The 22,571-nt window shown below is 38.6% G+C and overlaps 1 protein-coding gene across 2 annotated transcripts in view; it reads left to right on the plus strand.

Annotated features, from left to right (window-relative positions):
* diaph2 (diaphanous-related formin 2) overlaps nt 1-22,571 on the plus strand; it is a 358,243-nt gene that overhangs the window by 197,794 nt on the left and 137,878 nt on the right. For both annotated transcript variants that reach the window (XM_040119669.1, XM_040119671.1), the window contains 2 exons: nt 891-992; nt 5,098-5,192. In XM_040119669.1, coding sequence (XP_039975603.1) covers nt 891-992; nt 5,098-5,192 — 197 coding nt within the window. The remainder of the gene's footprint in view (nt 1-890; nt 993-5,097; nt 5,193-22,571) is intronic.

The following is a 22,571-nucleotide window of genomic DNA, read 5'->3' on the forward strand; positions in this document are numbered from 1 at the left end:
GAGCTGTGCTTAGGAACAATCTACACACTGTCACAATGAGAGAAATGTTGTCACACAAACACATGAAGAGGGGGAAGTCATCCGCAGGAATGTGCTCTACTGCTGCGGCTCATGGTACTGCACATTATTTAGTTCCTCATAATGTTAAAGGGGGCTGTCATTAATCACATCCCCCTTTGAATAACTTCATGTTAAACCGCATGTAACGCTGGACACAAACAAAAACTATACATTTTAATCAGCTGAGCCCAAATGATGCCATTTAGCTTATTTTAACAATGTGGTGTGTGAGAAAAACTGTGACATAATATCTATGCACATTTTTTGCCTACTGATGGTTAGTCTATCCATTATTGAATCTTGTTTAAGACATGGGATGGCTGTCCCTTTTACACTGTGATACATTGTATTCAGTGTATTATTCAAATAACTTTACTGATAGTTCGATGGATCACAAAGTCAATCAGTTAAAATGCCTATTAAATATTTCAGCATTAGCAGCTCAAATAATAGCTGTTTTGTTTTTGCCTTTTATTAAGAGAAGAGTGATACGGAACCATAATGCTGAAGTTTGCTTGTATGGAAACTATGGTTTTTAATTGGTTTATGCCATCTGTTGGCATCTTACCCATCTTGGCCTGTCAGCTCATGTTTTAATATGCATAAATGTATTTGCAATCTAATGTATGCAAATTAATTATTTCACTTTGTTGAAGGAAATGTTGAAAAAAATATTTTTGAATGTCATTTAATTCTTCCTTTTTTAAAGTGCTGAAAGCAGCCAGTGTAACATTTTGATTAAATAGCCCGCTGTACAGTCTTGTTACATTGCATATAATTTCCAAAATGTCAACATAGTAATTCTGAAAATATTGTTTTTTCCCCTGCAGTGAAAAAAGATGTGAAAGATGAGACTGACGACAGGATGCCACAATTCAAGAAAAAGGCGAAAGAACTTCGCATCTTGGATGCCAAGACAGCACAGAATCTTTGTAAGTATATACAGTTATGTTAATTTTGATTATTTTATAGCATATAACCACATGTTTAACACCATTAGTTCATTAGTGACACTCTAGGTGTTTTCATACGCCCAGGACCAGATCAAGAAAGCCGTTTGTGGGAAACAAACACTAGAAAGCCCCTAATTTGATAGCATTTTACTGAGCCCTATGGGGAAATGTTTACTTGGCAGTTGTTAAGCGGTTGCCACAAGTGCATATAGACTGTGTCCAAGCTCCCTGTCTGTAATCATGTGTAAAGGAAATTCCTATCAGAACTAAGCACTAAAGCTCTACAGTGAGCTTTTGAATCCCCAGAAGCCTAAGTGGACTAAATGTTTAGTTAATACTGTTGTATTTACCTCACCCTCCAAGCTTTTCTTTATTCTGGTATGGTTGATGGAAAGGTTTTTTGTTTGGGGCTAATTTCTGGTCGGATGGAAATGCTCTAAAAAAAAAACAACTCAGCTTCAGAATTTCACTAACAGCTCAACCTTTGCACCTTCTCTCCTCCATATGAATCCCCTTGATCCTAAATCCATAAAATGTGTGTATGAATTCAACACACCAAAAACTGACTGACCGTTGGCAGGGTTTTGTTGATTGGAGGGTAGAGCATTTGTCACTTTTTCCCAGCTCTTTGGGATTTCACCTGCAGCCTTGATATCCCTTACTTTAGAGGTACAATGTAGGGGATGACACCTCATGAAATATGCATGTCAAATGCTAAGATTACAGGTCACCCTCCTTGCAACCCCTACTCCACCCCCTTTGTTTATCCATGTCTCTCTTACCTTTCTTCTTTAAAGGACAGGGAGAGAGGTATGCAGTGGCATAATGTAGACTGGGATGACTATATGTATAGGTTGATAAATTCCTGTACACTGTGGGTGAGGGTTGGAAGAAAACCAGAATGTTAAGATAAACTGAGGGATGCATGTGCATCACAGAAACATCACCAATTATTTGTGCCTCATAAGCAATTCCCCTTCCGTGTGCTGGTGATATCTTCCATGAACAGAGGCCAGATGAATGTGTTCATCAGGCAAAGTAGTGGGGTCTGATGTCAGGAAGGGGCATGTGGCATGAACATAAGGATAACACATAGAAGCGTCTGTGTGTGCGTGTTTGGATGTGTGTTTGCACATCTGAGCATGTGAGTGCATTTGCGAATGTGCCAGTGTGCGCATGTCAATGCACTTGTGTACGGGCTGTGGCAGTGTTGATAGGTGCCACTGCCATCTTTGATTACAGTCCGAGCAGATGGGCTTCGAATTTGGCAGGAAGCAAAAATAAGTGTAGAAAATCACTTCTAGAATGGCAGTGGGTGAGAGGCATGTTGTCCGACACAGCTTCCCCCGAGCCGCCTTGACACAAACTACAGCATCATAGATCACATCCACTGCCTGCTGCAGAACCCTCTAAGCTCCCATTTCAATTTTGTTGTGTGGTAGTACTGAAGGTTCAGTGACTGTCATGGGTAGTAGGGCAAAATGAATGATTTTGATGTCAGTGCCGCTTTATGTATTCTGGTATAATGATTATGCATACCTCTTTCTGATAAACTGTCTACCTACCGAGCCATCTGTCTGTCTCTCTGTCTGTCTAAAAAACTACTTGCAGCTTTTGCAATAAGCTGCGGGTGAGTGCTCTACTTGTGGCTAAGACCTGAATACAGAGAATTAAAGTTGTTGACATGAGATAGGACATGAGCATAGACTACTTTCCGCAGCGAATTAAAGAAATCTATTTTGACTATGATCTTGCTTTGAGGATGATTGCATGACCCCAGTCACTTGGTTATCAAAGCAAAGGTTGGAAACAAACATTAGACTAGAATTGTAGGCATTTTTCTTTGTATTATTGGACAATCCATCAAGTTCTGAGTAAAAGGAACCTGAGTAGCAAGTAGTTCGAGTAAAAAAAAAATTTGGACTTGGAATTTTTGTGAAAATGTTGACATCTAGCAGTTTAAACCTGAATCATAATTGACAAAAAGAGACATATCATCAGCAATCGGAAAATCATTTGTAGCCTTGATAGGTTTTCGTGCTACAGTAGGAGCAGAAGCCAGATTAGACATTTTCAGATTTTAATATGATAGAGGGTATACATAAGAATTTTATTTTCCTGCAGTCCTTAATAAAAACAATCACTTTGACATTCTGCTGGCTTAAAATGTTTAAAAATCCACAAGTTCAGAAAAGCATACTTAATAAGAAGTCAGGCTAGAAGTACGCTCCATGAAAGCAAACTTCACCAGAAGTTATAAGATGTTTAAAACTTAGAGAGTTAACTTGAGCGAAGGAGTGACAGAGGCTTGTGCAAGTTTTAGCAGGTCTACATTACACGTGCGAGATTGTCAGACGCTATGTAAAAGCTCACACTACTAGCGATATTGACTTCCCAAGCGTAATACAACTAATATAAACGCCAATTAAATGTGTTATTTAAAAAACAAATCTATGACCATAGTAGCTAATCCACTCATCCTCAGCTTGACAAACATCACATCTGGTGTGCTTAGTAGCAACGGTTTAAAAAAAGTTGAATACTTTTCTCACCCCAATCAATAAATAAAGAAAAATATAACACAGTGTAATTTCTGTGTTACACCAACAGGTACAAATGATACATGAGAGTCAAATGTTAAGTAAAAATATTGTAATGATATATTATGAAGGCCATTTGAATTCATTTGTGATGAATGTTGATCACCACCGGTCAGACTGCCCTACTGTTCACTGCCCTAATGTGTGTACCGGAGCAACATCTAAGAACTTATCCTGGCAGGTGGATGTGCAGGTGCAGCCAAAGTCTACCCCAAATTTGCATTGTGCTGCAGAATCTGCATTAACACACCTTCAACTGGACTACTTCCCATTTTGCCATGGTTAGATGAGTGTGCAGCCAGGAAATAACCAAACAAGTGCAGGCTGACCTCACCCAACAGTGACAAAGAGCATGCGGCAAAGTAAAGATGTAACTGCCAGCTGTCAGCAAGAGTTGGATTTTCGTCATTCTGAAAAACCATTCTTTACCTTCTACATCATCTATAGTACAGTATATCCCAGGATTACTTTTGATAGCCCACCCCGAAAAGCACCTTGTATCCAGCTGCTGGTTTCATATGAGGAGCATATATAGGACATATTGAAGAGATAGTAAGAAACAAATAAAGATGACATTTTCCACATGATAAAAATTCACACGAGTCAGGATAATGCCATACTAATGAGAAAAAAAAACATAAATATACAATACCAACAGAATATGGCTATCTGTATAATATAGTATAAACTTCCCCTTTCTTCAGTTCTGAGTCAGTGATACCAAAACCTGACACAGTGTCGCCAGAAAATTTTATGTTAATTGGATAAACCTGTATATTATACCACACATCAAAAGCAATAATAATGACATGATATAACTATGTTGTAAGTAAATGCAGTAAATAGTCTGTGTTATAAATAATTTTAAAATATGGGATGCACTCTCTCCTTTTGTTGCATGTCAAATACAGACATCAGGTCCCACTGCTGCAGTAGTATAGCAGCTGTTGAGTGACTCTCCTCCGGATCATTATCAAACCTCCACCTGTGACTTCCACCTGGATACACCATCAGCTCCAATTTCCACTGTAGGCACTCCACCTGGAGAGTAAAACACCCACTAGGCTGTCCCCTAACGCAAATTCAGTGTACTTCTTAGTATCCACCCAAAAAAAAACCTGTAGCTTTCTCAGATGACACCATTACAGCTACCACAAGTACAATTAATACTATTACTATTATTATTATTGTTGTTATTGTTATTATTATTATTAATAGTAGTAGTAGTAGTACATTGTTGTTGTTTTTTATTGTTCACTCAAGAATCAAGCAGAAATTGTGTTACTTTGGCACCTTTTACTGTTACTGGTAAATCTTGATGTTTTTCTATCCAATTTTTGTGAAAGCGGTTATAAGTTTTTCCAAGTGACAAGTTAAGTCTGTGGTCATTTTGTCTGAGGAGCAATGAGTTCTGAAATGTCTGAACCCCACAGTCTAATAAAAAAAGTAGAGGAAATCACTCTCTTCTCTCTCCATCACAACAGCAATTTTCTTGGGCTCGTTCCGCCTGCCTTATGAAGAGATCCGGGACATTGTGCTGGAGGTAGGCGGGGACAGACTGAGCGAATCACTCATCCAGGTAAGACTGATGTTCAGTGTGCTGTGTTAGTTTTTTCACTGTCTCACACACATACACACACATACACACACACACACACACACACACACACACACACACACACACACACACACAGACACACACACACACACACACACACACACACACACACACACACACTTAATTTCATCTTCTGAAAAATGCGTGTGTGTGGGTGTGTGAGAGTGTGAGTTTTTCTACATGTTCATGAGAAAAGTTTCAGTGTCTTGCGGGTAGCTTGGTGACCCCATTTTAAGCTTGGTATAGAATGTTTTTTGCACAAGTCGGTTTCCTCATTCTCATGTGGACCATAGAGACCCCCCCCATTCATCCTCTCATAATGTATGATGAAGGACAAGGCTTGACAAAGTCTCCCCAACTCCACCCTCCTTTCCTCTTGCCTTTGTCTTAAACCATGATTGATGAGCCTCCTAAATGCTACTTGTTTTTGCTCCCATTTTATTTGTTTTCCTTGTCTCAGAAAGCATTAATTGAAAGCATGGCAGGTGCATCTTAGGTGAAGATGCATCACTGGGCAGCATGAGCCTCTGTCTGCAACAATATTTCTTGCAATGTCTGCATGTCATGCATTAGTGTAGTCTTGTTAACATTTGTTTCTGTTTTATTACAACTGTAGAAGGTGTAGAACTCAGGAATGAGCAGCAAGTAGAAGATTTGATTTCAGGGAAATCTTGGTAGTTATACAATGTGATGTGTGCATAAGTGTGTGCAAGAATGTTATTAATATATTTGTTCCAGCCAGCAGTGGGCATCATCCAAGTGCAGCTTTCAAGCTTAAGTCCGGGGTCTTTCCTACCTTGGAAAAATAAATGAATAAAAACATTACCATTGTACTGATATTTATGGCTTATCAACAAACAATTGCACAGTAGTCTGCTTCCTCCCCACCGCTTGGTTCCTAGAAACTAGTAAAAGATGGTGAGGCTATATTTATTGAGATGAGGCCTATCTAGAGAGCTGCCCTGCAGGACTATTATTTTGAGCTCTGATAACCTTTAATTGGCTTGAAATCTGGCAGAAATTACCGGGTGTATGTTATGAGATGGCAGACCCCCCTCTGCTTTTTGAAGGACAAAGGAAGTTAAGAAGTTGACCTTCTCCAATCTTAAGCCTTTCTGTAGCAAAGTAAAAAAACTCTGTATCTACCAGCTGTGTCCCCAGTCCATTGGGGTCTTGTTGCACACAGCACCAGACAAATGGTTGGAGTGGTTTACAGTTGTCTTTTTGGGTTACAGGGAAACAAAGCACTCCTCCAACCACCAAGCAGTTACTATTAAATTGACCAAAATACTGACAAAAAATACACTGGTGAAACTGGTCAATAGCCTGGTGTATCAGCAAGCACTTGAATAGTTGAAGCTCTTCTCAAGGCTGTTAGGTAATCTCAAAGTCACTGAGCTGGCACTGAACTGATATACCAAAAAAGCAATTAAAAAATAATGGCCAACCTTAGCAAAAAAACCCAGACAAGAAAAAGAACTACACTATCTATTCTCACAATTCTTCTGAAGTGATACACTTTCTATGACACAGACATCTGCTGTAACCTTCAAGTTGCCTTTGTTCACTGTTTATAAAAAAATCTTATGAATCGGTGTTTTTAGGGATATAGCAGGAGGTCAGGTTATAAATGACAAAAAAAGGCATGTTTTTGTTTCCACATGGAAGCAGCTAGTCACTCTCTTTGAGAGGGTTTCTATTGTCCCCCTTACCTCTTCCATATTCCTGTTGAATAAAGCTCTTAACAAAGAGGCAGGCTCAACAAGACTCGTGGGAGTAAGTTTGTGAGTCAGCATAAGCATCAGGGAACTGAGCTAATGTCACAAAGTGAAAGGGGAGACGTGAGGACCCACTGAGTTAAATTATCAGTGCAGCCTGCAAGAGCCTGCATCTTGCAAGTGTGTCACTGCTAGATAACAATGCTAAAGAGAGAGTAAAGCCTGGACTGGACAATCAGGACAACGCACTTATGAAAAATGTGTATTTATTTTCAATTTACCATTTCTGTGTTTTCCCTCCTTTTTGTGTACTGTTTTGTATTTAGTTACCAGAATTACTCCATTTACCACCATTAACCTGCAGTGTTTCTCTATTAGTATTTCTAGTATTTTATATACATATTAGTAAATACTAATAAAACTCACAACTGCATTTATGCTCTTTTCTAATATTTACAGTGTTAGAGTATTTACAGTGAGTGGATCACTTTTCAGAACCTTTTGAGCTGTATCTTTCTCTATTTTAATTTGCCCATAACCCTGTAATAACATTGATTTTGCCTTTTTAAAAGGTACACTGTAGTTTATATAGTTGGTTTAAATATTAGCATTTGTATTAGGTGTTTAATCACTTAGAATTTGAGTAGGAGACATGAAAACGATGCATATAATATTTTATTTATATGTGTTACATTTTTATATAAACATATTAAAATAATGCCTATGCACCAGCGACAGTCTTTGCCAGAGGCATTATGTTTTCGGATTATCTGTACGTCCATCTGTCTGTCCGTCCGTCCCATCCTCGTGAACGGGATATATCAGGAATGCCTGGAGGGAATTTCATTACATCTTAGTCTCTCCGTCTGTGAAATATTATTTTTCCAAAGGAACTGATCTTCAATCGGGCTTTTGATGCCACACGGTTGCTAGGGAGGCTTTTGCTTCTTATGAAAAACTGAAAACTCAGTTCTTGTATTTTTGTTTGACGGACAGGACAATTTGCTCCTAGGTTTTTACAATAGCATAAACAGTTTTGTTTTCTATGAAAATATTACTGATCATATACCTTGACAAACTTCCTGGTGAAATAAGAGTTAGATGATTATAGAACAAAACCATGCAGAAATGAGGACACAAATTAAACAAGGAAGCGAACCACACTTGGCCAAGAAATACAGTTAGAGCTATACAGAGGCACTGAAGGGAAGCAAAGAGAGTTCCTGCTGGGTGACACAGTCCTGAGTGTAGGCTCCATCTGCACAGTGCTCATCTACACTCATTATGCTGATTAATCACTCTACACCACCCACCTTCAGTTACATGCCAATCACCATTTATCCACATGGACAACTGCACACACATACAGAGGAGGAAGATGCCATCGGTATGGCTAGGGCAATAATAAAAGGGAATGCATTTACCATCTTGCTAATGTTAGAAGGAGTGGGTGAGTGTGTGCATCTAAAATAAAAGTAAATAAAAAATTGAGTTGAAATAACAAAAGCATAACAAAGAAAGAATGGGAGAAACTTATTTCAATAAAGGGTATATGTATATGCAAAATGAAACCTATATTGCCTTTGATCAGCCCTTATTTATCTACTACTGATGTTAAAATGCTAACTAGTTTCTGGTTTAAAAACATTTTTTAATCAGGTACCGTTATCAGTGGCTGAATATCTTTACCTATTTTTTACATTACACATATTATGTAACAGAGGTGGTACACATGCTGTTGGTTTGATTTCCATGGTTTTCTGAGCTTTACAGAGCATTTTTATCATTTCTATACAAGTGTGCACTAATGAACACTCCAACCTTGAAAAGGTAATGTACTGTACCTGGCTGGCAGCTCTACAAAGCTCGCCTGTATTCATGGACACTGATGAGGAGTTCTGATAAACAGGGGTTAAGTTTTAACTGGTCTTGTAGCACTTGAAAAAACAGGAAAATAACAAACTACAAAATTCAGTTCATTTCAAAATATTACCCCAGTGTTATTTTTCAAAGATGGGCGACAAGCAAGTGGACAATTGATAAATGGAAGGAATAGTGAAAATGGAAGAAATCAAGGAAGCAAGAGGTGTACATAATGCATCTAAAACTCTGTAACTCAATCTTATTATCTTCCTTCTGTGTCGACATGTCTAATGTAATGATTTGTCAGCAGAATGCGGCAGTGTGCTGGCCTTGAATTACCCATACAATGTGTCACCCTGGCAGAGTGCATAGATAGGAGTTGATTGGCTCTCCTTATTCTGTATTAGGGCCCATCAACGCCTCAGAAATGATGTACACATTCCTGAATGCTGGCAGACAGTCCTGGCTCTGGCCATTCATCCAGGCCCCATATGAGTCCTTGCAATTCCATACATATTTTCATCTCCATACGCTTGGCATACAAACATATGTACAGTACATGCAAATGGAGAGACAGTGTCAGTTATCCCCTCTATCTTCTAGCCCCTGCACAATTGCGTCATTTATCGTGCAACCACTGAATGTATGTAAGGTCCTTGCGCATGCTCCCTTCATCTTATTTCCATCCAACATTCATAGTGCTGGTGGACAGAGGTCACTTTTGTATGTCAGGTCAGCCTCATCAAATTTAAAAAGACATCAGAGCCACACTACTACCATACCCTGTATAACAATGAGATGGAGAGGAAAATGAAAGACAATAATGAACGCTGGCTCAGTGAAAACAGATTGAGACACAGAAAGCTTGGCAAAGGTCTGCTTTTAAAGGGCTGACATCCTGACAAAGCTATTCATTGCCATTGTTGGTTGGCAACACAAGCAGCAAGGGGAGGGTCCTGGAGACTATGATTGTGTGGGAAAGAGTCAGGCATGTGTGCTCTGGGCTTCAGGGGCCTGGTTGCATTGTGTTTGCGTTTAGTTTGGCACTAGAGGACCCCCAGCCCCCCTAGCTCTTCTTAGTAGCACCCTGGCTAAGTGCAAATTCTACCTCACTTTCATTGTTTAAATCATGTAGTGGCTATGCCCATGCTATGACCTTGCTGTCATTGACTTAAGTTGGCTCTTGTATGATGTTTTAATTTCTCTGAATGTCCCTCACAGCCTCTTTGCCCCAGGGAAAGGGTTTAACTGGCGTAGTGATGATAGTTGGTCCCATGCCCTTATAGTTCTTGCCAATAGAACACAACGAGGCTCAACAATGCCCAGATTTATAAAACACATTTGTAAACTTGAATAGTTTATGGCGTAATCAACTGGTACACATGCAGGGGGTTACTCATAAATGATCACTGGCAGGGTTACTATGATGTAATAGGTTGAGAGAATAATTGAATAGTGACTTATTGAATTAATCCATTGCCATGTTACTTGTGTTATTTTTTTGCAGTGTTATAACTTCCCGAAATATTTTTAAACACATCCCAAGGAATTTTGTTTTTTTTGTAATGTAGAACAATGCTCACGTTTTATATTTGTCAATGTTTTATATTGTGTTCAGCAGCAGCATTAGTCCAGCTGCACATTATTTTAAGAACACATTCTACCACAAGATCGAAAAATGATAAAGGTGAGCGATAGAAGCAACAGGGGTAAATAATCACCCACAGTAACATAAAGTGGAAGAGGACAGTAATATAAATAACGTAAAATATATTATTATTGCATTTTTCATTCATCCTCATTAAGTTCCAACTGAGAGAGCAAAAGGGACTTTTGAGGCAACTTTGCTTACTTAAGTAGTGTTCACTCAGACCAAAATATTTACGGAAATTATCTATGCACTGAATCATTTTCACTCTTTGGTTGGGGGATTTGTCATACCAAATTACTGTATGTAAACCAAATTACTTCCATCAGTGCAATGAAAAGATATTTTTTTGGGGTTACCTTTTCAAGGTGGCTGAAAATTTATATTAACCTGGCCCATTTTAGTGATAATGCACTACAGGAAAAACCTTTACTGTTGTGCAAATTGTCTCTAGAAAATTGTTCAACAAGTCCAATGGGCTGACAATGTTGTTATTGTTGTATTACACATGGTTTGGAGTCTCTGGGAGGAACTGTGTTGTTAGGAAGATTTCTTACTTACAGTAAGAGGGCTTAAGGGGTATTGGTTTCCAGGAATTTACATTAATGCTTAGCAAGTGTACTCTCCAAGCTCTCCAAGCTTCTTCTTTTGTCTTTTGTCGTTCCAACCCACTGGTTATGGGTTGGACCACACCCATCTTCGAACTTGACCTTCATTTTGATCTTGACTACACACCTGTAAAGTTTGTCACTTGCATGGTTGTGACCCTATTGTGGTGACAAAATCTGTCCATGGACAGACAGACAAACAAATACCTGCCAAATTACTCAAAACCACCTCACTGGTGGTTTTCGCTACAGGGGTCTCCAGGAACACTTTTACCATAATGACATATGCAGACACACATGCGTGCAGGTAAATCTAAGCTTTTTAAGGTCCAATCAGTTTAGACTGGCCTTGGTTCCTCTGGCCATTGTTCCTCATGCACAATATATAGTTAACCGTTTGCATTACTCCTGTGATGTCCAGTTATGGCCCTTTTCTAATTTAACCATTTCTCATCAAAGCTCATCACTACGTTGACCTCAGTGGGTCAGAGATAATGCATGATCACAAAGGGTCGTATTTAGCGGTGGCAATTTAAGTCAGCCACTTAAATTTAAAGGTTATATCAAAATACATGTTGTGAAGCTAGTCATTCAGACCTGATTAAAAAATACAAACATCCAGTCCATCCCTTTTTTGGAACAAGCTTTGTAAATGATGTCCACCATTTCTTTGTATATTAACCGGCTATCATGGAATGTTACACAGTGGAAAACTGAGATTAGGATTATGTCAGTCAGGCCCATATGCCAAAAGTTGCCTGAAATATTTTTATTTAGCTGAAGAAGGGAGAGAGAATTGACATAGATAGACATAGATACACACATACATTGAGAAATCAAACAAACAGTTTTGTAGCCTGTTCCAGAGCAGCTCTTTTTTCCCACCCTTACCCAGAACATGCCATGTTATCTAGTTGCTTGAAATATGGGAGTCATCACTAAATGTTTAAACACGCCCAGTTTTTTGTGTGTGTGGTAAGCTAACCCTCGTCAGCAGATGATATGGCCCTACGGGCTTGTTTTGCGGAATATCAGAGTGGCTTCTTAATGTTTAATGTCTGCCAATGTATTTTATATTACCCCATCTCCTTTTCAAAAGGAAAGGCTAATGACTAACACTGCACTGCCGCTGTTCATTTGTAATTAGTATTGCCCTATGTTGTGTGCAAATGCACCAGTAAGGATATCAAAGATGTGCAGGGAAGTGTCCAGCATCCCTAGTATTTAAACACAGCATGTCTTAATAAGTAAATGTGTGCATATCATTTTTGGCACTCATTGGCTGACATACCAGAGCATTTAAGTAAACAGTGGGAAACATTTATATTAATCTTATGATTTAGAAGGAGCAGTAGAATGTTACACATATTAAACCAATTTTTACATATCCTGATTTAGCTTGAAAGGCTACAATATGTCAATGTCAAAATGATACAGTGTTGCAAAAGTAATGTAACTGAACAGGAATCAGTGTCATATCATATCATATCAGTGTCATGTATAGTCGCCAGCATATGCAAGTGTATATTTAGAGATCGAACCAACACCCGTTTTAACATGTATTCCGTCTTCCTGATCCTTGAGTTTCTTCAAGTGATGATACGCATGGAAACTGAAAAAGACTCTCGCCTACTTTTCTGCATGTTATTTTCAAGCATCTCTGAGGTCTCTTTTGAGCTTCCTGTGGTATTTACCTTGATTTAATACACATTCACTTCCAGTAAAGTGACCATGATGGAGCTTCTAACTATCTGTATGTTGTCATCTCTTTTAGCAGCTACTCTGAGTTTGCTTTCTACAGCCACATTATAATAACTCAGAAAGGCAATTTTTTTTAAAAAAGTATTTACGCTTTCCTCAAAAACCAGCTATTAATACTGACTTTTTACCTTACTTTTTTCTGCCTTCCCCAGCTGAGAAAACAAATGTGCCGTTGTCGTATGCACACTAATACAAATTACATTCGTTTAGTTTTGGGCACCCTGAGTCCAAATTTTTTCTCACTGTGCATAGTTAAGTGAGTAAAAGATGACCTGATTTCAAAAAGGCATAAAGTTAAAGATGATAATATGTTAAGCAAGATTAATTTTTTATTTCCATGTTTTACAGTTTCAAAATAACACAAAAGGAAAACGGCCCTAGTGCCTCGGATTGTTTGTTTTTGTGTTGCTCTCCTCTCTCCTGTGCCTCAGGTACCGCCCCTCCTCCTGTCGAGCAGGTTAATCACCCGCAGCTGACTCCCATCAGTCATTTACAGGTGTATAAAGGGGGAGAGAGGGAAACCAGTTGGGGGCCATTGGGCCATGCAGCAGTTTGGGTACTGTGGCTGTGTGTTTCGATACTAAGATTGGTGCCATCCTCCATTCCCCCCTTTCTCTTTTCTTTTTTTGATGAGGACGTTCATTTGAGTTTCTGTCTTACCTTATTCCACTGTAAATAAATCTTTTTTTTGTTCCTGAGAAAATATACATTTCCCTGTTCTTTCTTCCTCCCGGGCTAATTCCCTTTATCCCCTGGACATTTTTAGGGGATGAAACAGGGCCCAAAACAAAAGTTTGGACACCCTGCATGGTCAGTACTTAGTAACACCCCCTTTGGTATGTATCACAGCTTGTAAACACATTTTGCAGCTAAGAGTCTTACTTCTTGTTTGAGGGATTTTCGCCCATTCTTCTTTGCAAACAGCTTCTAGTTCTCTGAGTTCTTGGTCAGTCTTGCATGCACTGATCTTTTGAGGTCTGTCCACAGATTTTTGATGATGTCTAGGTTGGGGAACTGAGGGCAATGGCAAAATCTTCAGCTTTCACCTCTTGAGGTAGCCCATTGTGGATTTCCAGGTGTGTTTAGGATCATTATCCTGTCTTGGAAGCCATCCTCTTTTCATCTTCAGCTTTTTTATAGACAAAATTTATTGCTATTTAACTGAATCCATTTTTCCCCTCTACCACTGAAATGTTCCTTGTGCCACTGGCTGCAACACAAGCCCAAAGCATGATCGATCAGCCTCGCGCTTAACAGTTGGAGAGGGGCTCTCTTCATGGAATTCTGTTTTTTGTTGTGTTGACACTGGACAGGTTTTCTTCTGATGAATCTTCCATGAAGGTCATATTTGAGCAGGTGTCGCTGCACAGTGGAACACTGCACCACCACTCCATAGTCTGCAAAACCTACCTTAAGGTCTTTGGCAGTCTAGCAGGTGTTTTGATTTGTCTTTCTAACAATCCTATGAGCAGTTCCCTCTGAAACTTTTCTTGGTCTTCCAGACCTCAACTTGACCTCTACTGTTCCTGTTAACTGCCATTTCTTCATTACATTGTGAACTAAGAAAACTGCTACCTGAAAACACTTTGCTATCTTCACTTATTTTAATTTTCAGAGTGCTAGGCAGCTACTTAGAGGAGCCCATGGCTGCTGATTGTTGGGACAAGGTTTGAGAAGTCAGATTATTTATAAAGCTTTGAAATTTGCATCACTTGAGCTTTTTTAATGATGATTGTGAACAAGGCTTAGCCGTAACATCTAATTAATGTCTGAGACCTTGGTAAAAGTCATCTCCGAGCTCAAATCTCTTGGGGTGCCCAAACTTTTGTATGATGCTCCTTTTCATTTTTTTAACTCTAAACTTGTACAAAAAAAAATAATACACTGATCTTACTTTAAAAAAAAAAAAAAAAAAAATATATATATATATATATATATATATATATATACACACACACACACACACACACACACACGCTGGTGTTTACTGTTTTTTTTTTATATATACAACCAGCGTTGTTAGCGTTCAGCTTTGCACTACTTATCTTCACCTTGCCAAGGCAACAACCTTTCCGCCAGGTCTCACAGGAGTCTTTCATACAAGCCTTGCTTGTTGTTATTGTTTATCTCTCTTGTCAATCACCCAGATCACCACAATGCTCATCCATATGCATGGACCCTTCATTACACGTGGTAGCCCATTGGCTGCAGGGTCTGGCAGTGCCCATGCCAGTCTTTGTTCTCTGCCGTAACAACAGGTGATTGTAGCAGCCTGGCACATTGTTGGGCATCATTTGCATGGTGTAAAAGTGCACACGTGGGACAGGGTGATAAGTATGGCTTTGCATTGGGCCTACTGGATTAGAGCTTAAGCAGGAGAATCGAGGTCCCCCTTGGGCTTAATTGTGGTTTATTTTGGCACACAGCACATAAATCTCTTTTGCTTCAAATGCAAATTTAACAATGAAATGTGAAATACATTATGCTGGTGTGGTAGTGCTGGAAACATAAGAAAGAAAAGTTGAAGTATTGAATAAACAAAGTAAAGGCAGGGGAAAGAGAGGGATTGCTTGGCTTAGTGCAATATCAATTGCACTTCAGAAATGGATGGGCAGGACCCAAGGTACTACATGTACTTTTTACTGATCATCACCATGCTGCTGATCTCTAGCCACAGGGTCCAGGTCAGATACTCTGTCCTCAGGTTGAATATTGATTAAAAACAAACAGAAACACACACACACTCGTTTGTGCAGCTATCCTTGTTAGGGCTTTCATGCACTGACATTGACTTTCATGCATTCATTGTGGACTGCGTAACCCAAACCTTAACTATAACCAATTCACGCCTTAACGTATCGTCAATTCATACTTTCCCCCCCTAACCTTAACCGGGACCTCAGAAATGATGTTTTGCTACAATAGGACTGGGCTTTGGTCCCGGTGAGGACTATTGGTCCCGACGAGGCCAGTGTTTAAACCGGAAAAGAGGTAACAAAAACGCGTACACACACACTCAGCATACAGCACAGCAGTTAAATTTTGATTAGATGGAGTCCATGCAGCTTCTCCTCAGGCACACTGGGTGCTGCATTTTCTTAACCGAGTAAAAATTAGTTTTCTGTTTTCACTGTCCAATTCAGTGTCTTTGTTTCTGTGACAGATGGCACATCACTCACAGAGATGCTTTCAGACAGCAGTCTCCACAAACAAATTAATTTCTATTACTGTTTTGTATGCTAGTTCTCTTCTTTTTTGATTTATAGTCTCATATACCAGCACTGTGTTAGGATGACTGTATTAGACATTGTAAAAGAAGAATACTTGCCAATGAGAGAGAATTTCAATGCAGTGCAGTGAAGTTCATCCCTTTTATTTCCACCTTGACAAGTTTGTTTTTTAGCAAATATTTTGCATATAGCTTTTCAGGTAACTGATGAAAGGTAGATTTATTTGTTAGTACTGAGGGCTCACAACAAATTCAGGTGAGAGTGAATTAGGCTTTCAGAAACATTTGTTTATCACTTGTTGTCTCTTCTTTTTTATTTGTTTGTTTTTTTTCTGTCCGTGTTACTCGTCTCTGTTCCTGTCTCTCTCTTTACAAAATTTTATCTCTCTGCTTATCTCTTTTGTTTCTCAATGTGAACCCTCTGTATGCCCTGTTTATTTCCCCCTTAATCTTGCTTCACACCTTTCATGGTAAATGTAAGTGTTCAGGTGTGCATAATCTAAAAAAAAAAAAAAAAAAAAATATATATATATATATATATATATATATATATATATATATATATATATATATATATATATATATATATATATATATATATATATATATATATATATATATATATATATGTATATATATATATATATATACACACACACACACACACACACACACACGCTGGTGTTTACTGTTTTTTTTTTATATATACAACCAGCGTTGTTAGCGTTCAGCTTTGCACTACTTATCTTCACCTTGCCAAGGCAACAACCTTTCCGCCAGGTCTCACAGGAGTCTTTCATACAAGCCTTGCTTGTTGTTATTGTTTATCTCTCTTGTCAATCACCCAGATCACCACAATGCTCATCCATATGCATGGACCCTTCATTACACGTGGTAGCCCATTGGCTGCAGGGTCTGGCAGTGCCCATGCCAGTCTTTGTTCTCTGCCGTAACAACAGGTGATTGTAGCAGCCTGGCACATTGTTGGGCATCATTTGCATGGTGTAAAAGTGCACACGTGGGACAGGGTGATAAGTATGGCTTTGCATTGGGCCTACTGGATTAGAGCTTAAGCAGGAGAATCGAGGTCCCCCTTGGGCTTAATTGTGGTTTATTTTGGCACACAGCACATAAATCTCTTTTGCTTCAAATGCAAATTTAACAATGAAATGTGAAATACATTATGCTGGTGTGGTAGTGCTGGAAACATAAGAAAGAAAAGTTGAAGTATTGAATAAACAAAGTAAAGGCAGGGGAAAGAGAGGGATTGCTTGGCTTAGTGCAATATCAATTGCACTTCAGAAATGGATGGGCAGGACCCAAGGTACTACATGTACTTTTTACTGATCATCACCATGCTGCTGATCTCTAGCCACAGGGTCCAGGTCAGATACTCTGTCCTCAGGTTGAATATTGATTAAAAACAAACAGAAACACACACACACTCAGCATACAGCACAGCAGTTAAATTTTGATTAGATGGAGTCCATGCAGCTTCTCCTCAGGCACACTGGGTGCTGCATTTTCTTAACCGAGTAAAAATTAGTTTTCTGTTTTCACTGTCCAATTCAGTGTCTTTGTTTCTGTGACAGATGGCACATCACTCACAGAGATGCTTTCAGACAGCAGTCTCCACAAACAAATTAATTTCTATTACTGTTTTGTATGCTAGTTCTCTTCTTTTTTGATTTATAGTCTCATATACCAGCACTGTGTTAGGATGACTGTATTAGACATTGTAAAAGAAGAATACTTGCCAATGAGAGAGAATTTCAATGCAGTGCAGTGAAGTTCATCCCTTTTATTTCCACCTTGACAAGTTTGTTTTTTAGCAAATATTTTGCATATAGCTTTTCAGGTAACTGATGAAAGGTAGATTTATTTGTTAGTACTGAGGGCTCACAACAAATTCAGGTGAGAGTGAATTAGGCTTTCAGAAACATTTGTTTATCACTTGTTGTCTCTTCTTTTTTATTTGTTTGTTTTTTTTCTGTCCGTGTTACTCGTCTCTGTTCCTGTCTCTCTCTTTACAAAATTTTATCTCTCTGCTTATCTCTTTTGTTTCTCAATGTGAACCCTCTGTATGCCCTGTTTATTTCCCCCTTAATCTTGCTTCACACCTTTCATGGTAAATGTAAGTGTTCAGGTGTGCATAATCTAAAAAAAATTCCTCCATATTTCCTTCTAACAGACCATTTTAATGTCACACTAAGTCTGTCAGGTTTTCTAGCCCCAACCCTCAAATTAATCTCTCCCCCCCTATCGCTCTCTCTCAGCCTTTTTCTTCTCTCTCTTACTGTGTTTGTGTCTTTCTTTCAAACTGCATTTCTCATTTAGTTTAATACGATTTTATAATCTGTCACACTCAGTTTGGTGCCTGTCAGTCTGTCACTGAAGCTTTGCTCCTAGTGAGATTTGAGGTGTTTGTGTGGTTTGGCAGGGTGTAGATTCTGTAAGACTACAAAAGCCTGTATGACTGATGTTCATTGTTTAACATAGTTACCTTTGAGGCAAGATTTGCAGTTTGTTTTTGATGTTTGTTCTCTTTTGTCATGAGTAAGTTACTCCTTTTAACATTGAGCATTTAAATTGAAAACCTTGTATTAATGAACATTTTATAAGATAAAATGAATACAATAATTTTAAATGCTTTACACATGATTTCAAATAAAACAGATGTGTTTTTTAAATGTTGTTATTTTTAAATTAAAAATATTTAAACTGAAAATATTAACTTTGGAAGGCACTTCACTCCATTTTATCTGTCAAAACTGTCCCCATTCTTGTAAACAAAATAACAACTTGATAGCCTTTGTTTCACATATTCAGTTTCCAGTTCTGTGGTAGTAACCTCTAAGATAGATGCTGTCTCCACCCACAAACCATTGTGTAAAGTTACTTTTTTCTCTTTTGACTCTTAAGCTTAGTTTTTTTTGGGTTTTTTATTTTTTTTTTTGGGGGGGTGGGGGGTGGAAATTGACAGTCTTTTTTGGTACTGTCTAGTGTTGGTTTGAGAAGTCTTGTAGAATGTTGAGAAGTCTTCTTGTCTGTCTATTATTTTGTTATTGATTCTAAGTGAAGTCTTCACTGATTTGCCATGAGCAGGGGAGGGAGCCTGCTGAGGTGTCACAATAGGGAGATAACAGTTCCACGTTACTCTTCATTACAAAGCATGGGCAGAATATCACATGTTTCTCTGTCTTCCAAAATTGAGGAGAAAATCAATTAAAAGGAGAAAATCATATCTGTCAAGCACATGGCAGATATGGCCCCTCTTCATATCTTTGTCTTAAACCTCTAGTCAGCCTTGTATAGAGGAAAACAGTTTACTCAGATCATCTTTTAAACATCAGGTGATTCTGTCTTTTCTCCTTTTATTTAACCTAGCTTAATAAAGACTTTATTGCTCAGAGAAAAGCTTTATCAATTGAATGGTTTCAAACTATATCTTATGGTTTCCTGGTAATCTATATCTTTTTGACATTACTGTTGGTAACATACTTCTCTGTTCTCTAAGTATAATTCACAAGGTGCTCGTTGTAAATTAGGTGTGGTAAATGTCATAAGCCCTGCTCAACACAAAATAAGAAAAAAAAGATGGACTGTCTGTAACAAAGCATAAAGCTGGCAATTCAAGTTGACTTAACATTATTTTATTTATTTTTTTTACGAAATATAATATTTATACATATATACATATTTATATTATTGGTTATTTTTGTATTCTGAATACTTTTGACTCTTGTTGTGTTGCACTACATCAGCCCCTGTTTTTTTTTTTTTTTTTTACCAACATGCAGTGCTGTAAACTGTATGGTTAAGTTCAAGCCTAATAGATGCCTAACACCCCCCCACCTTTTAAACTCTATTAACTTGGCATGGGCTCACGGATGCTGTGAAACTGTGAACTTGGTTCACTGGAAGCTGGTTGACAGCAGAGGAGATCAAAGTATGGAAGTGAAAGCCCTGCAGATCCCGTCATACTCCACGAATGTTTAGTGAACCGTAACCTGTATCTCATTACTTTAACACTCTCCTTTACCCTTGCAACTGCTTCCATTCCTCAAGTACAGACCTTTCACAGACTGGGTAGCAAATTTGACAATATTTACCACAGTTTAATCAATGTATTTATTTATTTTGTAAACTGTTTATACACCAAAAATTACACAGTCTCAATTGAGTGTGAGGTGAAAACACCAGTAACAGTGTTGTGAGGCTCTCAGAGTCCTTGAGTTGACCTTCTGACAATAAATCTATAATAAATCGAGGAATGTGTGTAATGTTATCCTAATCTGTTTCAGAATAGAACAACAACAACAACAAAAATCTCTATGCTGGTGTTATTATTTAAATTGAAATTGACCACATTTTGACCAGCGGGCATACATTGTATTCACAGTGATGGAAATAAATTGTGCTAGTGCATGTTTTATTGGACTGCCACTGTCCCTGAAACATGTTAATTGATTCTGGTTTGTCAAACTGAGCACATGATTGATTGACAGGTGAAACATATCCTGGATCACACCCAGGATTTACAAAAGGCATTTTTTTGGGAGCCGGTTAAAAATATACATAAAAATATACACTACTTGTACTGTGAAAAAGGGTTTAAACTGTGTGAGTCAGCAGAGGAATATTATAAATAGCAATCAAGGCCATAACTGTTGTTTGAATGTTGGGGCAACTGAAATGCTCAGATTCTGAGAGCATTTCTGAGGAAACAGGAAAAGCACCTACTGAAGAACTACCTATTGAAAAGAAATCCATGTACACAGTTTCACATTTTGACTTAGATCTTACAGTCAATATGCGTTTTCTGATGACACATGAAGTCGTGAAAGTTTGGGGGACATTTTCTGAAATAGCCTAATTTTACACTCATATCACTGATTTTACCATAAACATTTTTTCAGCAAATGTTTAATATACATTTACCAGTTATTTGATATATTCATTGTTTTCACGCATTCAGCCTACAATTTGTTTGGATTTTTGATAAGGAGAGAAGTAGTATTTATGAGGTTCTAAGCTGAGGAACCAAATTCTGCTGTTGATCTTTGCTGTTTTGTTAGTGGATTGCTGTATCTTGGCACGTGTGCTGATATGTAGTGCCTTCATCTTCGCCCAAGGCGGTAAATGAATGTGTAGCGCTAGTATACTTCCAGTAATCTCTCCTAGACTGCTGTGTGTGTCTAGTGGCCTGTGGTGCGGAGTCTGGCCCAGCATCATCACCCAGTTTCCCACATTGCCACACATATGGTGCTGCCTTTGTGTCAATTGTGCTCTGTGGGGTTTCTGATAATTAACAAGATGACAGACAAATGAAACGACAAACACAAGGTGGATTCGATTTTCCAATTTTGTGTTTTTTTAATTGTGTTCAACTATACCATTTAATTTCATCTTTTTCCAAACATTAAATCCACTCCTGTTTGTATGTATGTTTGTAAACTGTATGTCACCATGGATTCCTCCATGCTAGAGTCACTGTCAAGTATTAAAAGCAGCTTCACTAAAGAACTACACATACAATATTAGAAATGGGCTGGAATACATTCAACAACAGAGTGAATATATTGTGAAGACTCTACCAAGGACACTTTTCCTTCATTCCTATACCACGCCAAACCAGATTAAACTCAAATGGCAAAGCACTATAAAAGCACCGTATAAGGGCAAAAACATACCCCTTATTGTCTTTTGCTCTTTCCTCAGGAGGCAATGCCAGAGAAGAACAGCCTAAATAACTGGATTTGCCACAGTATTAGCACTAACTATTGTAATGGCTGAATGGTTTGCTTCTCTTTTGATGTCGATTTATACAAAACCAATGATACATTGTCAAGAACTTTGTTACTAATTCAGCTGCTAATGTCTCTTAGTGTTCCAGAGAAGAATTTTACATACAGTTTATTAAACTTACAAAAGAGGGCTTGAAGAGCCTGTGGAACCAGATCAAACTGAGAATTACACACCTGAGGCGAGCTGAAAAGATCAGGAAACACAGAAGCTGCAGGGGGAAAGCATCGGTGAACTTCTTCCAGGACCCCTTCAAGTACGCCCAAAGCCTGCTGAAGTACAGAAGACCAGCACAATGCAAACCACCAATCTGGAGATGGCGAAATACATCAAAGTTCATCTCAGTGACAGCCAAAATCAGAGCATCCTGAGATCACCAGGGCACGTACCTCGCCCCCTCGAGCCCTCTTCACAGTTTGACACAACGCCCCCCAGATGGTCTGACGTCAAACAGGTAGTAGAGAGCTGCATCAGCACCTGGACCGAAAACAGCAGATTTTGTGGAACGTGATTGGTGTTATCTGGAAAATCCAATCCATCCCAGTAGAGCAGTCACCACATTCATCCTGAAGGGGAAAGACTCTCACAAATAGCCAATTCAGAGGTATTTCCCTGCTAACCTTGGAAGGGAAGATATTCTTCTTGGTGGTGGCAAAGTGCATGACTAGCTACCTCCTTGCAAAAAACTACATAGACAGTGGTTGACTA

The sequence above is a fragment of the Xiphias gladius genome, chromosome 23 (assembly GCF_016859285.1).
Source record: "Xiphias gladius isolate SHS-SW01 ecotype Sanya breed wild chromosome 23, ASM1685928v1, whole genome shotgun sequence".
NCBI classification, from domain to species: domain Eukaryota; kingdom Metazoa; phylum Chordata; class Actinopteri; order Istiophoriformes; family Xiphiidae; genus Xiphias; species Xiphias gladius.